At 27.6% G+C, this 19,257-nt stretch overlaps 1 protein-coding gene across 1 annotated transcript; it reads left to right on the forward strand.

The window, feature by feature from the left end:
- The first annotated feature begins 7,590 nt into the window (after positions 1-7,590).
- LOC114175908 (protein GLUTAMINE DUMPER 2) lies at positions 7,591-8,408 on the forward strand. The gene has a single exon (XM_028060753.1). It carries the CDS (start codon positions 7,677-7,679, stop codon positions 8,169-8,171), a length of 495 nt encoding a protein of 164 aa, XP_027916554.1. The 5' UTR covers positions 7,591-7,676; the 3' UTR covers positions 8,172-8,408.
- Positions 8,409-19,257: the final 10,849 nt, after the last annotated feature.

Raw genomic sequence — 19,257 nt, forward strand, 5'->3', positions numbered from 1 at the left:
GTATCACCTTATACAAAATAACCAACAACGTCATGACCAACCATGCGTGTGCAACAAGTATTCATTAATTAAGACACGATGGAAAGAAACTACACACATCGGTGTCTGATATGATACTTACCTGTCTCTTACCTCCTAAGAAATTCATTAATATTATATGATAATTGATTAACATTTACTAAAAAAAATTACTCGCTAAAAAACTATTTCAATAATGGATCAGCTGTTAATTCAAATATTGAACAACCAATTGTTCTAATGTTTAAAATTCCACATTACTCGTTAATTTTACGTAATTTTTAGATTTATAACATATATCCAAATGCACGATAAGTTGATATGGCTGGATTTTTATTAGAATAGACAGCTAACCTTGTAGTCCATATCTATAAAAAAAAAAAAAATCTACAATCTGATGTAATACCACTCCCCTATGTCGAATATATACTTCTACCAAAAAAAAAAGAAAAAAGAGAGAATGATGCATTACATTTTATAAGGTATCAAGTATTTAGTGCTTCGTGATTCTTGTAACAAAATAATTTATGTAATAAAAAACACGCCTCTCATGATCTTAAAAATTATTTAATTCATAAATACTAAAAACTAAAACAATATAAATCTGCCCCTAGATTCGCAACGGATATGAGTGATGTTTATGTGTTACTTATCTCATTCATCAACTAATCTCAAGCCGGTTCACATTTAATTTTAAAAACTCTAAAGTCCAATATGATTTAATATTTCGATCACATTGATATTTTGTATAAACATCATAAACTTTTGAGTTGAAGTATTTTGTTATTAATATCATTACTTTGTGAATGTTTATATTTGATCCAATGTCTCTTTATAAAAATTTAACATCATTAATATATATATATATATATATATATATATATATATATATATATATATATATATATATATATATATAATTTTATATGGCACAGAATAAACAATTACAAAGTCACATTTTTGTTTTGTGTCATCGAGTTTTAATTTTGATACATTCTTGAAGTAAGCATAGAATTGCACTAAATCAATGTCTTTTTTTTTGTTTACTTTATACAAATACTTGTACTAAGGTTACTAAATGGATATATTGATAGTAACATTATGATTTTAAAATCCAGTTAATAACGGTAACAGTTGGAAAAAAAAATCAAGTTTAATTAAAAAATAAGGAGAACGCTAATCTCTTTGAGATATAATGTCAAATGCTAACCAATACATTAAGAATACAGATGGACACCGATTAAGATATAATTAATAAATATAAAATTTATAATTAAGTGTGCTATTAGAGGAATTATGACTCGAGTAATTATTAATGTAGTTTTATTACGTAGAGAATACAAATCAAATAAATATTTTAGTAATTGATAATTTGTTTCATCCATAAAAGTAACCGTTAAAATAATAAAATATGTTAACATATAATTGTAATGTAGTTAAATAAAATTATATTAAAAATATGAATATTATAATACTGTTTTAGTTTAAAGGAATATAGGATAATAATATCTAAATTAAATTTAGAACTCTGTGCAATATTTTTTTTAATGAAAATGACTAATGTAATATCATATTAAATAATATTAAAATTAATAAATAATTTTATTATGTATTCAAAAACAAAATTGAAAGTTAAATTTTTTATGACATTAAATTTTATTATATAATTATTTTAATAATAAAAATACATTAAAATTATTTTATTATTTTTCAACTTTTTTTGTGTGTATCAAGAAAATTATAAATGAAAGTTGAATAATAGTTATGAGTATTTTTATCCTTTAAATAAAATAAAATTACATTAATGATCATTGAAGTTAAAATTCATTTAATGTTATATCTAGTTATGAATTTTTGTAAAATTCAATGCGTATTAATTATTCTTAGAAGAATGCAACTGGTGCCCTAAGGACACTGGTTAAGGATAATTAATTTGTATTGGTTCCTTCATTTTTACATTGAAAGTTAAAATAATGAAATATATTAATTAAGATAGTATAAATGCATATAACAAATTTTATAAAGACAAAAATATCATTTTAAAGTTGTAGACAATAATCTACTGATATAGAAGAATGATTTTAAAATTTTTAAGGTCTCTACTAAAACATTTTATTTTTGTTTCTTTTTTATAAATTTTGTAGATATTTAACACTATTTTTTTGGTTGTACTGTTAATTTAAACTTCTTCATATCTAATTATATTTAATTTTTGACAATATTAAAACATAGTTATTTTATTATTTAATTATTTTTAATTTTTATTGATGAACGTTCAATAAAATATGAGAAACACACATGTATAAGAATTATGGAAATTTCTGTCTTTTAAATAAAATAAAATTACATTAATGATGATTAGGTCAGATTTAATTTAATATTACACCTACTTATGTATTTCTTATAGAATTCAATGCATATTAATTACCTTAACCAGTGCTCTTAGGACACTGGTTAGGGCACTGGTTAGCAAGACCCTTATTCTTAACTAGTGTCCAAACACCATTGAGCAGAACCCTTAATTAAGAGTCATTTATTCTACTACATTTTATTCTCACCAACTAAAATATGGTCATTCTAACCCGTGCTCGGGTGGATACTGGTTAAGAATAAATAATATGCATCGAATTTTACAACAATTCATAGTTAACTATGAGATTAAATGAATTTTGACATAAAAATCATTAATGTTGTTTTATTTTATTTAAAGTACAAAAATGCCTATAAATTTTTTACAATTGTGTTTGATATCTTATTTAATGCATACCAATGAAAAATAAAAAATATAACTATATTTTAATATTACTAAAATTAAAATATAATGAAATGTAAAAATAAAAATTAAATCAATAGAAAAACAAACAAAAAAAAAGTCTTAAACATCTAACTTATTTTTTAAAAAACAATTAAAATATTTTTCTGACTTTCTTGTAGAGATCATAAAAATTCTAAAGTTTCTATTTTGTGTCACAAAGATATTACTTAGAAATTTCAAAAGATATTTTTGTCTTTATAAAATATGTTATATGAATTTATATGGCTTAAATATTTTTTTGGTCCTCATTTTTGTAGTGTTTGTTGCGGATGGTCCTCATTTTGAAAAAATATTTTAAATGGTCCTCATTTTTTTCGAATGTTTAAAATGGTCCTCATTTTCGCAATTTGTGTTTTATTTGGTCCTTTTTTGTGACGCCGTTTCAATTATGAACGAAACATTGTACAGGTGACACAGTTTGTATTAGGATGTGTTACGTGTACTGTACATATGTCCAATTAATGTTAATTTTTAAATTTAGGGAAGATTTTGCAATTAGGGAAATTTTTTTATCTTCGTCTTTCTTGAGCTCGGATTTGCAAATGAAGCAGCTAATACTTGTCACTTCAATGATTTCTCCAAATCATTAATCTGCCTCATTTGTGTCATGATGATGACATCCTTTTCATTAACACCACCATTTGAAAAAGTTGCAGCCCACGTTATTGGAACCACCACTCTGTAAATCAATAAACAAAAAATTAAAATCAATTTATTATTAACACAAAAATAAAAACAGATTGTACCCAAAATTTTCTACCAATATTCTTTGGAGTTCTTGTCATCCTCAAAGTTGTCATCTCTTCGCAGCTACAAATCGGGGTTAATCCATTTCTCGTTGAACCACCCAATAGTGCACGAAGTGATACAACACGGTTGTCTCCAACTATTACAACTAGAGGTAAAGGAAGAAGATTGGGACCGTAACATACCTATATAATGGGATTGCAAGAAGAAGAAGATTGCAGCAACACCAATTGAAAATGGAGGAACAAGATTGCCAAAACTCACCAACTGTCCAAACATTCTTTACCTAAACCCTAGCTCACTTATTTATCCTCAAATATCTAATTAGCCATATGTACGGTACACGTAACATACCCTAATACAAACCATGCCACGTGTACAATGCTCCGTTAATGATTTAAATGACGTCACAAAAAATGATCAAATAAAACATGAATTACGAAAATGATGACCATTTTAAACATTCGGTAAAAAATGAAGACCATTTTAAACATTCTGTCAAATTGAGGACCATCCGCAACAACAAACACTACGAAAATGAGGACCACCAAAAAGATATTTAAGCCAATTTATATCATTTGAATCAATGAAGTTAATTATTTCATATATCAATGTAAAATTGATAAAATCAAAGATAATTAATTATACCTTAAACAATGAACAATGTCTTAAGGGCACCGATTAACATTCTCTATTAAAATAATGTGAATTCATAAGTGTTATATAATTGTAATTGATTTTTGATAAATAAATTATAACCTCAATAATTATTAATTAAATTTTATTTTATTTAATGAACAAAAATATCTATAAATTTTACTTTCTTTAAAGTACAAAAATGTTCTTAAATATTTTATCCTTTGATTGTTTATTTGGTATACACACAAGAAAGGTTAAAAAACAATTAAACAATAAAATAATTTTATATGTTTAACATTTTATTTTATGATAATTATATACCAGGTTACTTATTTTTTATTATTTTCGTTTCTTACTTTCTATGTTAATTTAACTTATTTTATTTAATTATATTTTATTTTTTACCAACAATAAAATAAAATAGAAATGATAAAACAATATTCAAATTATTTAATTATTTAATTATTTTTATGCTTGTGTGTATTAAATAAATTGTGTAACATTTATTGATGTTTTTGTCCACTAAATAAACTAAAATTATATTAATAATTATTAAAGTTAAAATTTATTTAATATGATGGTTAACTATAAAATTTTATATAATTAAATCTTTATTAATTATCTTTGACCTGTGTTTAAGAGCACGGTTGGCAGGACCTAAAAATAATTATATTTTTGAATTTATTGGAGTTGCTAAATTCTGTCAGCCGATTTAATTCACTTTAACGAATTAAAAAGTTTTAAAATACATTAGTTTAATATTTTTTTAGTTCCATATTTTGAATTCGACATATGGTCCATCAAGTCTAATAAAAACGTGTACGTTTTCTATTTTAATTTATATTTATATAATTTATTAAAAATAAGTAGCTAAGGAATCAAACCAGTTGGATTTGGTGATTTCAAGACAAAAAGTCGTTAAGCTTTGTTACTGTATAATGTATGTATAATATATATATATATATATATATATATATATATATATATATAATATCTACATATATAATTATATATATATATATAATATTTACATATATAATTATATATATATATATATATATATAATATTATCAATTATAATGATAATATTTAAATTGTTTATTTTGATATATTTTTCTTTCAATGTATTTTTAATAATAATTTTTAAAATTTGATTGAAAAAATTAAATTGTGACAATTCTATAACTAAGAAATTAGATTAGATTAAATTAAAAAAAAATTAATTCTAATTTTTACTTAAATTAAATAAAGAATAAAACATATTTAACTCTATCTTCTCATATATATATATATATATATATATATATATTATTGTAATAAAATAGGAAAAATATTATAAAATATTTCAATGATTATTTCAAAAAATTGAGGTGGTAGGAAGGGAGTAGAAACAAGTAAATTTTAAAAAACAGTGAATTATTATTTTTTTAAATAGTGAAAATTAAATGCAATTTTTTTAATTTTTTAAAACAACGAGGAAGACACATTAAAAAGAAAAATTGTAAATATTGTACCGAATCAAATAAAAATAAAATATATAAATTTGAGAAAGTAATTTTAATACAATAAGATATTTAGTTTTGGATTAAATATGTTTTTTATCTTTAATTTTTATAAAATTTGAAATTAGTTTATTTTTGAAGTTTTAATTTAATGTAGTGCTTAATTTTAAAATTGTTTAAATTTAATCCTAACTTTAAAAATATACTTATATGTAGTAGATTTATTACTTTTAACTTTACATTTTAATTGTATTTTATTTGAATTAACATATAAAACAAAACTGTCATTAATAATTTAAATAACTCAAATATTATTATGAGACATACTTAAAATATCAAATAAATTTAATAAAATTTAATTAAAATTTAAAAATATTAAATCTATAAATTAAAATAGTAAATCAGACAAAAAAGTTTGAAAAATGACTATTCTAATTTTCAGATAATGACAAAAATATTTATCATTTTAGTTTTTTAAAGGTTAAAGACAGTGAAGAATATGTAAGCATCATTAATTTGTTTTAAGAAATATTGAATAACCATATTGGAGTATTGATGACAGGACCCTTTCTTTAATTTGTTTTTGTTCGTTAGTCAGCAGCTTTTTGAAAAAATGAAACCGTTTCCACCTTCTTTCTACCCACTTCAATCTTTTATTTCAGAAATGCCATATGCTCACACTCATTCAGATCCTCTGCACCACCTTTTTTGTACAGCCAATCAACAGACCAATCCAAACCATTGATTGGTTAGTAAATCATAATTTGAGAGAAGTACGGCGAATCTCCTCCTCATCTATGTTATTATATAATCAAACGGTTTAGAAAACATTACTCGTCAGAGTACGGTAGAGTCGAGCACATATGATTTGTCTCAAACTCATCAGGTGCTATGCACAGCAACCCTACCGTATTGGGGCCGGATCTTAATCCGTATGATGTCACATGGTCCTATGTTGCATTACATTACATTAATATTTTCAGAAAATAACATTATATCTGTATAAATAATACAAGTTCTTGGGTATCGTACCCACCCTTGGCATCCCATTTAAAAATATAATAAAAATAAAAATAAAAATACTTAGAGAAACAAACATCTAATCCCAAGCAATTAAGTATGGAAATGATGGAATCCCTTTTTGATATTATTATTATAATTCGACGTTAAATTCTTAATTGTGAAAGAGCTAATGAGAAGGTTCCGAAGTCGGAATCTCCATATCCGGTTCGAATTACAATTCCGATATACGACTTAACTAAAGTAAGATGGAGGCATTTTTCTTTATGTTCATATCTAAAGATTATATACATAAAGTTTAGCATATTCCAATAAGCAATATCGTGAATCATGCAAGCATTTGTACGTTATTAAGAAGTAAAACGAGGTGAGGCAGGTAGAAGTTGTGGAAGGGAAGGGGAAAATTGTGAGTGTAGCCCTCGATCTTATCGGGAACCGCTTTAAAGAATTAAAACCACTGTTATCTTTGCAGCTTTTTCAGCTACTTTATTTGTAATGATAGAATAATATGAATATGCAGAGGGGAATTGAATTTGGTTTGATTATTATTTTCCTTTATTTGAGTGTTTGTTTGTTGCGAAGCATGGAAGGGATCATATTCCCCTCCTCTTCAGAAATTGACACGACCAGTTCACCAAGAGTGCGCATTCCTTGCGATCATAAATAACTCATAATCCTATCTCTACAACCCATAAATAATATAAAATAAATAAAAGAGGGAAACTCAGAAAACGTGACCCCACACCTCACCTGGGTCCCACTGCTCCTTCCTACTCATCAAAAAATGACGACACTAATCACCTCCATCTCTCTGCAATCAAAAACCTTTCTCGCCTCTCTATAAATACTTTCCATCCCACCATCCACCTCCCAACCCAATCTTTCTCATCTTTTCCTCTTCTCCTTCTTCTCACTCTACTCTGTTTTCTACGATCATGGCTGCAAACAGAGAACCCATGAACGTCGGTGCCAGAGCTCCGGTTTCTCCTCAGCAACCACACTCGCCCTGGCATTCTCCGGTTCCCTACCTATTTGGGGGGCTAGCGGCGATGCTGGGTCTCATAGCCTTCGCTCTTTTGATCCTTGCATGTTCCTATTGGAAGCTCTCCGGCTACCTTGAAGGGAACGGGGAAACAGAACGGGACGTGGAAGCTGGCGAGGGAAAAACGGAACAGGACCAGAAACCTCAGAGACCGTACGAGGAGAAGATCCTGGTGATCATGGCCGGCCAAGAGAAACCGACATTCCTGGCCACTCCCAGCGTCTCTTCTTCTTCAAGCTGCAGCACTAGCAGGTCCTCTTCCTTCGGCGACAACACAAGCACCTGCACCTGCGAAGAGACGCGAAAATCGCTGGAGATGGCACAGACCCTTAAAGAGGGAAGTGCAGAGAGCGGGACCACCGACACCTCGTCGGATCAGAACCCTTGATCTAGCCAAACGTGTGGACATGTTGGGGGGTTTTGTTTCTTTCGTGCTAAAAGCAAAGGTCGTGACACCTCTGAATTTTGGGTGTCTCTCTAGGTAGTTAGGTTGCATGTTCAACAATTGGCAGTGAACCATATAGGGATTCCGATTCTCTTTTTTTTCTTTCTCCTCTGTACATTATTTCGGGAATGTAAATTCTTTGAGGTGGAACTAGAATGGATTCTCTTGCTGTTTCACAAATTCTGTTTTTCGATTTCGATTTCGATTTCGTTTTCTCCCACTCAGATTATTATATCACTAAATTCTGATCACCTGTTAGCCTCTGGAACAAAACAGAAGGGGACAAAACCAACAAAAAGAAAGAGACGAGGCAGAGAGAATTTTAGAGAGTTTAACAGATGTGTTGTTTTTGTTATTTGATTGATTGTTACACGTGAAGAGGTGCGAAATGTCTTCTTCCTGTATTGTGAAGAAGGAAAGTGTGATGTGTCTGATGCGGCGAGAAGAAGTTGTGAAATGCAGTGGCGGCACTGTTCCTCGAGGAACTAACTTTCACTTCGGTTTCTTTTCTTTCATTTATTATTCTTCTTTTTGGGTTATTCTGTTCGCGGCATGCATTACTCAGAAGTTAGGGATGAAACGGTCCCGGGAAATGCTCAAACCGCAGCTGTTTTGAACTCTTACACTATTATTCTGTGGTCTGTTGAATAATGGTTTTGTTGTTTCAAAACATTAATTCATAACTTACCCCTTGCGCTGCATCTGAATCGGTTCTATTACATTCTAGAATTCACAACTTCTACAGGTTCTGAATTCACAACTTCTGTTTTAAATTTTTTATAATATTTTCTTATTAATTATACAGACTTTTTTGGTTGTCGTGAGGTGTGGAATAACCTTTTTATTGGGCTCCTTTTATTGATTGATATTCTTTCCAGGCATTGAATTGAAGCAGTGGGGCAAGGGCGACGGTAGTGTGGGTTTAATGCATGTCGATGCCGTGTCTCCAAAAATCACGATAAACACTAAACACAATAGTTGGTATTGGTACTTGCAAAGTATATCAAGTGATATTATCGTACACCAGTTTTTTGTTTTTTTTTTCTTTCTTATTATTTTTCACATTTAGTTGTACAATACTGTTTTCCTTTATTGTTTCCTTTCCTCTCTTTACCTAAAAATTTAGATGTATACATTTTAGCCTTTTCCTATGTATAGACAGCAGTACAGATAGTATAACAGAAATAATGCCTTTGGCAATGATTTTTTTTTACCCTTCGCATTTACATCCCTTAATATAATTTTAGTCTCTTTAAATGAAATTAAAAATAATTTCTGCTATATGTTAGATTATATATAGAGGCGTACGTGCATTTGATTATGTATGGACTAAACCGGTGCTTAAATAATTTGATCGGGGCACGAAAACATTTAATCATGGGGTCTTTATACACCGACAGAAGAAATTAATTTAAGGGCATTAGAAGAAACACTTGTATTGTAGAGGAATATTTGGTTCGTAACAATGACAACATGCCAAAATAACGAAGAATTATATATATAATTCATTCACGTTCATAACAATTTTACTACATATTCACTCCTTTTACCTCAAACAATCATTTTTCAATAAAAGAAATTACCCGGCGGTAATATTAATGGTGTTTGTGTATATTAGTAGTGATATTGATATGGGGGACTAAACTACGACAACAATTGCCTGGTACTTATATATTCCCTCAAAAAAGTTAATGGTAAAGTGTGGAGAGAAATATAAAATAGAGACATAATCCTTTAATTCTTGTAGTTTTTCGACCAAAACAAAAAGAAAAATAGAGGAATCTTTGTACAATAATGCGGAATAGGTGAGGTTGAGTTCACTGTTTCCTATTCTTTCCCTTCTTAAGCAAATATAATACTTGCCAACTGTACGTGGGAAATTTTCTGGCCTTGCTTTCGTTAAAGTAACACCATGCATAAAGATAATATTTTTTTAACGATTTATTTGTGTTAATTATATTATTAGATAGCAATATCTGTTGCAAGTCCCTCAAAAAGAAAATAGATAAAAAGATGATGACAACGCTTCCATTGTTGTTTGACTTGAGCTCCTATAACTTTTTTTACATGGAAAATGCGTCCTCCAATTGCATAGTGTAGCGCACCATATACCTTTTATAGGGTAGACCTTGATGTACTCCTTCACCAAAAATATTGTTCACCAATAATCTTCAAGGTCTAAATCATGCTCCGGTTAATTATTTCTAAAACTTATAGGCATAACTAATGAAAGCGTAACAAAACTAAACCCACGTTAAACTTCTCTCATTGTTTACACTGGCGCAATAAGTTCAAAATAACTCTACGAAATCGAAATTTAAACCAATACGAATATGAAGCAAAAAGATAGCGAAAAACTGGTTCCGTGTAGTATTAAAATAGGTTCCACAATAAGAAAACGAACAAGCACACATAAAACAAAATGCTTTATATCGTGTAGTATGAATGCTGTTGCCATATTCTGGTAACTGTTTTGCTCTAAAAATAGGATTTAGGAAAAGTAAAATGCTAATTTAAAGTGATGGTGTCTCTTTTAAAAAATAAAATAAAAGAGAAACCCAATCTTGAAATCAATATCATTAGGCTTGATTGAGGGGTGAGAAAAAATTAACAATTATACCCGAATCCAAGAAAAAACCTTCACTGTCACATTTTCCCCCCTTTACAACTTTTACGAAATTAAGGAAATTCACCTTCAATTCAAAACCATGATGTTACATATTGCCCCTTTCTCCGTATTCACAGGATATGATCAAATTATTATTTCATGGGCTCCACTTTTACCTTCAAATACGTGCCACACTACATCATTGGATTAATTTTGGCTGCCTCTGTTTGCCTTATGTACAAAGAATATAAATATATATTATATATATTCATAAAAGTTTTTAATGATTTCGGTCGTTGAACTTTGGTTGAGAGATAGAGAGTGAGTTTTTGTTCCAAAAAACTAAATTTAGGCGAAAAAGTAAGTTAATTATCTTTTATCTGTATATATAAAGTTGCCATTTTAAGAATTGGGATGAAAGAAGCAAAACTTTACAAGAGGAAGTAACTGCTATATTTAGTGATAACGACAAGGGCAAGTTAAGGATGGTCCTATGCGGCTAGCTGGTCTTAGCTTGTGTTGTTGTTAAGGCTTCATCGATGACACTGATACGACGAAATTGTCTGTTAACAAATCTTTGCTTTGTTAGAGGAAGGTTTATGTACATGCACATATATATATATATATATATATATATATATATATGGTATGAATCAAAACAAAACAAAATTGCATATAAAAAAGAAAGAAAACGAAAATTCAACAATAACTTGTTGCTATGAATAGAGCGTGAAGGTCATAGAGGGTAAAATTTAGTAAGACAGCTATGTTGATACGATTATCATATGCAGAAGCAACCTTTTTCAGGTTTTTCCTTATCTATAATGGTGTCGTCATGTAACTATTTATTTCATTCACTCGTGATTCCATTATCCATATATATTCATAGTCTTACATGTAATTGAGCGTGATGATTAATTATGATCATTCACCAATGTTGGTGAATATATGATTGGTCAATGTATATTTATGATGGTGGCACCAAGTTCTTCCCACAATAGCAAAATGTGACTAGAGAAACTATATTTGCATACGCCTGAACAGCACAAAGCAAAATGGCATAACAGTAAAGTCCAATAGGGTGAGCAGCACCCACCTATTTGTTGCTATTAATCATGGTGTGTCTCATCCTCATGGGGTACCCTACGTCAAATTAGTTAATTAATTAATGTCTCTCAATTTGATTAATCTTTGACGATGATGGTGAATAATTGAAGTGATTACATCAAGGTTCAAATATATTATAATGAAAGAAAATCGCTTGGTTATGATGTGTGTGGAGATTTTTCTGTGGGTGACGATTGTGTTGTAAAGAGAAAGTTGTGGATTGAAGGAGGATGAAGGTACCAATAATTGTGACTCGCCCATTCATTCGCTACTTACGTCAAATCAAAACATTCCCAACTATAAACTATGATTATGATCACAAATAATCAACCCAACATAATCTATTAACAATTATACCCTGATTTTATATGTTACCTTCTATAACTTATATTGATGTTCAAATATAGATAACATTAAGAAGTTATGCCAATTTATTGATCAAATACTTTTTGACTTTATTAGATATCAGTAAATTATGCTTTTTAATTTAATCTCCAATTGTAATTTTTTTTATTACACTTTAGTTTCCTTTAAAAATATTGTAGGTGAGTCCTTTTTACATGATTTCTAATTAGTTATCTAAATGTATTTAACTTTAAATTTTGCATAATTTTTTTTATATTATTTCCAAATTTATAAATTAATTATTTCATAATTAATCATCTTTCAATTTAATTAAAATTCATTCTTATTCTTGTCAAAATAAAATTAAAGATATTTTTATAATTCATTATATTATTTATTCATTTTTAATCATATCAATTAAATCTGTTATAGTTTTTTTTATTTATTATTTTCCTCTTAATACAAATAACCTCATTGTTTTATACTTTTCTTTTTGTTTCCTTTTCTTAAGCCCCGTCCATTCCAAAGGAAACTAACGGTCACATACTTAGAAAAATCCTCTACTATAATTATTGCGTGTCATTTTCTTTGTCCAAAATTTCATCTTTAATTATCTTTTTAATTTATTGCTGCATTTTTTTTTTTTCAATCTAAATCGCATTTCACTCATATATATATATTTTTTTCTTATTTTAACTTGTCAAATTTTATATTTTATTTTATTAATTTTCCTTCTTTTCATTTACCTCACTCTTAATTAGAGTTATCTGATCCGGTCCGGCTCGACCCACCATGTGTTTATCATTTAATAAGCCAACCCAACTCGGTTCACTTATTAGCGAGTCAAAAAATTTTGAACTTGGTCCGGCTCACCACGGGTTGATGGGTTAAACGGGTTGACTCACAGGCTCACTTAATTAAAATAAATATATTTTTTTAATTTTTTATAGTCAAAACTAAATTATAATTCTAATTAAAATCTAAATAAATTTTAATATAATCCAAATACAGACCAAAAATACAAATTATCTATGTGTTGGCTAAAAAAACAACCTAATCTGATCCAAATGCAAAGTTCAACCTAACAAAAAATATTTGTGCGACCCTTTATTTGCGGGTTGGTGAGCCAACCTCAGCTCACCAAGGATTCAACCCGGATGAGCCGGATTCTAAGTAGGTTGGGTAAAAAATCAACCAATATTGAGATTTGTAAAAAAATTTCAATCCAACCCGGTTCGAACCCGTGGTGAGCTTGGTTTGGCAAGCAGATTCTAACCCATTTTGACAATTATACTCTTAATTAATATTGGTGATCAATCTTTCATTTTTTTTTTCTTTTACAATAAGTTGCAATTAAAAGTTAAATTATTTTTTAAATAAAGGATGAATGATGCTAATCAGTGCCCTAAAAGCACGATTTAAAATATAATTAATGAGTATTGAATTTTATAAAAATTCACAGATAACTTAAATATTAAATAAATTTTGACCTCAATAATTATTAATGCATTTTTACCTTATTTAAAAGACAAAAATACTTATAATTATTATACATCTATAATTGCTAAAAAAAATAAGTTAAAAAATAATTAAATAATAAAATAACTACATTTTAATATTGTCAAAAATTAAAATATAATTAAACGTAATGTTTTTTTAAATCAATAGAAAAAATATTGTTTATTTTTTTAAATGAAAGTATATGTAACATTATATTCTCTATATAAAAAAACAAACAATATTTTATTTTCTGTTAATTTATTTTTTTATGTTTAATTATATTTTAATTTTTAACAATATTAAACTATAGTTATTTTATTATTTTTTTATCAAATAAATTTGTAATTACAAATATATAATATTTATGGAATTTGTAGCCTCTAAATAAAGTAAAAATATACTAATAAGGAAAATCATATTTTGACTCCCACAATTTAACTCCTATCTTATACTCCTTGATTTGGTTTATTGTGGAGCATTGATTAATGTATTACTATTTTTTTTTACTTTGAAGGAATCGATGTCCAATACTAAACACCATCTGGTAGTATAAAATGGGAGTCAAATTGTGAGAGTCAAAATATCATTGTTCTACTAATAATTACTAAAATTATAATTTATTTAATATTACCGTTACTTATAAACTTTTGCAAAGTTTAGCGTTAATTAATTACACATTAAACAGTACTTTTATGTCACTTGTTAGCATTCACCTTAAAAGATGTATGTTCTGACAAAATGTTAGAACGCATGTCTTTAAGGAACGTATTAGCTAAACACGCTCTTCAAAATGACAATGAAGACGCTTCTGGAAGAGGTAACAATTAAAGTGATATAAATGGCCTAATGTTAAGGCAACTTTTTATCCTAAACTTATTTAGATTTTTATCGTTTTATTATTATTATTATTATTATTATTATTATTATTAAGGTTAAATATGATTTTAATTCTTGTACTTTGACATAAAATATGAATTCATTCATATTTAAAATTTTGATACATTTTAACCTTCAAATTTTATAAATAAATGAATATAGTCATTTCAAATCAATTACTATAAAAAGTAACTTAGATTATATTTATCTATTTTAAAAATTTAAGAACAAAAAAGTATTGAAGTTAGTTCATAAACAAATTTCATTATTGAAAAACATATTTAATTATTATTATTATTATTTATTATTATTATTGTTGTTATCGTTATTGTTCCATTTTTAACGGAATTTGAATTATTTTTAATGAAATGACGTTGCTTCAATAAAATGGTTAATTTAAAAAAGTTGTTAAAAGTTAATCAAACGCATAATATAGCTTTCAAATACGGTTGAAAATGTAGAGTTGTGACTAAGTTTATTCATTGAAGAGCTTTGGGAAAAGCTCCTAAATTGTATTTGAAACCAAATTTCAGTTTTAGAAATCGATATTACGTAAGAAAAACATTAATACCTTGGACATGTGTTAAAAATGGTTGGCTGAAACTAGAAATCTTATTTTAGTTTTTCAACCCATTCTGATGGGCTGAACCAAAATGTGACTATTATTAAAAAGTAAGCATTTTCGACTTTTGCTTCACGTACACCATGATTGCTACTTGCACCGCCATAGTATTAAAAAAAATTAAAATATTTTCATGCTGCACTTATATTCTCTGCTACGCGCTTCGAGAAGAAGATAAAGAGTAAAACATTGGGTTTAGTGGAATGTTTCACAATGCATGTCATATGTATGGAAATTTTGTTCAGAAAATCTAGTTCTAAAAATGTTCTTCTAGAGAACTCATTCCAAAAAATATTTCATGTTTTAGAACATTTGTTCCAGAAAACGAAATTATGGAAAATTTGTTCTGGAGATTTCTTAAACAGGTGATCTGAAAAGGTTGAAATGGTCATTTTAAAATATTTGAGTGCAGTTAGAAATTTTTGGGCTGCAGAAAGCGAAAGGCTTTTCTTTTGTCTTTAGAATGGTCCAGATAAGACAAAATGGGTTTTGATAATTGGCAAACAAATGCAACAATTGTCATCTCTGATTCATATCTAGTTTTGATATTTTGTCCTTAGAGTAGAATGTAAAGAGATTATATCATAAATAAAAAAAGTAAGCATCAGAAATATGAACTTAAAGTCAGTTAAGAAAAAAAATTGAGATTAATAGTTGAAGATTTGGAATATGGAATTGTAAATTTTGAAACGAAAGGACAGAGGCAATTAAATGCACAAACATACAAATGCAAGCATATGAATTTGATTGTCATTTAGTAATTGAGATGCATCAGAGAAGTTGACTAATATTCAAGATCACTCACAACTTACAATTGGCATCTTAATACGACTCTGCTTCTCTTCGCCACTTTAAGAACAAACTTCAAACCAAATATCAGAGCTTAAACCTTCTATGACAACCAGTTTTTTTTTTTTTTTTTTCTTTTAACAAAACGAAGTGAAATAAATAAGTAAACGAAAAGTAAGACATGGAAAATTGGTATTCGTATTTAGTAATAACTTTTCCTAGATTAAAATAAAACTAGCATCATGTTTGTACAACAAATTTTAACAATCCCAAAAAAATTAATCTTATATATTTAAATTCTTTGACATTAATTTTAACAATTCTTTTAATTTTCTTGTCCGATCAATATATCGTATAATGTTGTATAATTGCCTACATATCACTAATTTTCTTTAATTTCACAAAAAAAATTGAAGAATAAAACGAATTTGGTATAATGTGACTAAGATAATATAATTATGTTAAAATGATTAAATTTACACATATTTTAAAAGATTAATTCAGTTAAAATTTTGAAGATGAACTCATTCGAAAAATATGGAAGATTTTTTGTCATTCCTATCTTTAAAGTTCAATATTGTATCTGTAAAACCTAAAGTCGAAATATCTTATGAAGTTTGCTCCATTGAAAGAAAAAAAAACACTACATGGCATTTTAATTTTTAGTCATTTTTTCATTAACTCAATATAAAGAAACAATGATAAAATGCAATTTTGTAAAAAAGTTATTTAATTATTAATTACAGTTATATTGTTAAAAAACTGCATTTATTAATAAATTTATCATTACATTTTTTATTTATGATTATGACTCTAAAATCATACTAAAATTGTGATGAAAAGCACATTCTACACTAAAAATGAGATAAAGATTACTATTTTATTATTTAAATTAAAAAACTTATGAATAGAATTATTTAATTATTTAAACTTCATTCATTAAAAATCTATCATATCTTCAAAATATTTTTTTATCTATCTTCCCTCTAAATTTTTAGAAAGATTAAATATGTCTTAAACTAGATTTATTTGTCCCTTTATTTTATAAAAATACCGTAAAATATCATCTTCAACAAATAATATGTTGAAAATTTAAGTGTGAGTTTAAATTTTATATTGAGTAAACATAAGAGAGTTGAGCACCATATAAGTATGAAAACTCATAAACTCATCACCTTAAAGTTTTGGGTTAAAAATAATGTTAATCCTTCATGTGTGGTTAGACTCATGTCTTATTAGTGGTGAATATCTCCAATGATCCTCTCTTGAAAGACCCAACAGTAGTATCAAAGCTTGGTTCATGTGGTGACAGGTTCAGATGAGTCCCTGTATCGTAAGTCTTCTTGATAGTGAATCAAATAAGTGTGTCCTGTTAAGATGAACGACTCTACAAGTAAAGGGGACTCGTGACTTGAAATGTTTCTACTCGAGGGAGAAGTACCAATATGAAGTGACTCACACTTAAGGCGGAGATTGTTAGGAATCCAAGTGTGAGTCTAAATCTTAGATTGAGTAAAAATGAGAAATTTGAGCATCATGAAGAGTTATAAACTCACCGACTTAAGGTTTTGGGTTAAGAGTGATATCAATCCCTTATGTGTAGGTTGGACTTATATCTAATTTTGATGTTGTATATTCACAGTGATCCTATCTCGAGAGACCCAACACAATATGCTCTGGTATATATATATATATATATATATATATATATATATATATATATATATATATATATATATATATATATATATATATATAAGGTAGAGTAGGTGTATATGATATTGATGTTAATGATGATTTATGACATGAGATATATATCAAATGGAATCAAATTTAGGCAGTTGAATTTTATATATAGTGAAAGAATTAAATGTGTATGAATGAGATATGAATAGATTTATGAACTATGAAAGAATATATAATTTTGATATATTCATTTATGTTAGATTTTTAAAACATTAGTTTATCTTATTTTGAATGCTTTTGTGTTGTTTTTAAATAAACATGAGTAAATGATATTTCAGAAGAGAAATCGAAATAATTTGAGGAGAGAGAAAAATATTATTTTTTTTGTTTTAATTAATTTATTTTCTTTATGTATATTAATTTCCTGTAAATATCTTAAATAAAAAATAAATTAAAAAATATGTGAAACATAAGCTAATTACAAACTAAAAAAAAATTTAAAGAAAACAAGAGAGTTTTTAAATATTTGCTTAGGCATAAGTTTATTTAGCTTATCAATAAACTGATTTGTTATTTTTTTTATTAGTATTTATTTATAAAAAAAATTGTCCAAATATGTCCATGAACCTATAAACTTCTTCATGAAGTCAGAAGAACCTAACCTTTAATAATCTAGTATCAGTTAACTTTGAAGAAGTTAAAATGCATCAAAATAACTCACTTTGTTATAGACAAGTGTAATCCTAAACAACCTATTCTGATTTTGTAGACTCATTTCCCATCGATATTTTGCTTTCGTAGGGATACATGATAAAGTAAGCCAATAGATTGTTATTGTTCTTCAATTCAACCTCCATCAGGTAAGGCTGTAGCGTCGATTTAAGAGGTTATACCAAGGTACAAATTTAGGTAGTGTGTGAAATGTTACAATGGTGGTAATCTCAGAGATAAGTTACAGGTAGTCCTGACCGAGAATATTTTGTAGCATGAATTTAATGTTCTGTATTAATGGTTTGAGATGGTAACGGAAGAAACTTGTGAAGGGGAAGGATGAGATTTTGGTGATTGAGATCAGAATTGAGCGTGACAGGTTGAGGCATCACAGTTTCGGATTATTAGGGTGTCGTTTTAGTAAATTGAAAAAAATGACGCAATCTTAAAATGATAAAATTAACAAGAGCACACATTTTTACAATTACATATCTCAAGCAAATTGAATCGATGATCCTGCCTCAAATAAATATTAGAAACGAAACTAAAATATAGATCATGCGTCCTTCAATTGACTTTACTCACATATATGTAATGAAAAACTTATACATAAATCCGTACCAAAAAATTGGATGCATGAATAATTAACCTTCAATTCTTTCCTGAAAAGGGAAAAAAAAGAAAAAGAACAGCTTGGTGGAGTTAACTCCTTGTAGACAATAATAGTCTTGAGGCTTGACCAATTCGAGGAATCTAAAGGGCATATTATGTGATGTTACAATTAG

Source organism: Vigna unguiculata, chromosome 3 (genome assembly GCF_004118075.2).
Source record: "Vigna unguiculata cultivar IT97K-499-35 chromosome 3, ASM411807v1, whole genome shotgun sequence".
NCBI lineage: Eukaryota > Viridiplantae > Streptophyta > Magnoliopsida > Fabales > Fabaceae > Vigna > Vigna unguiculata.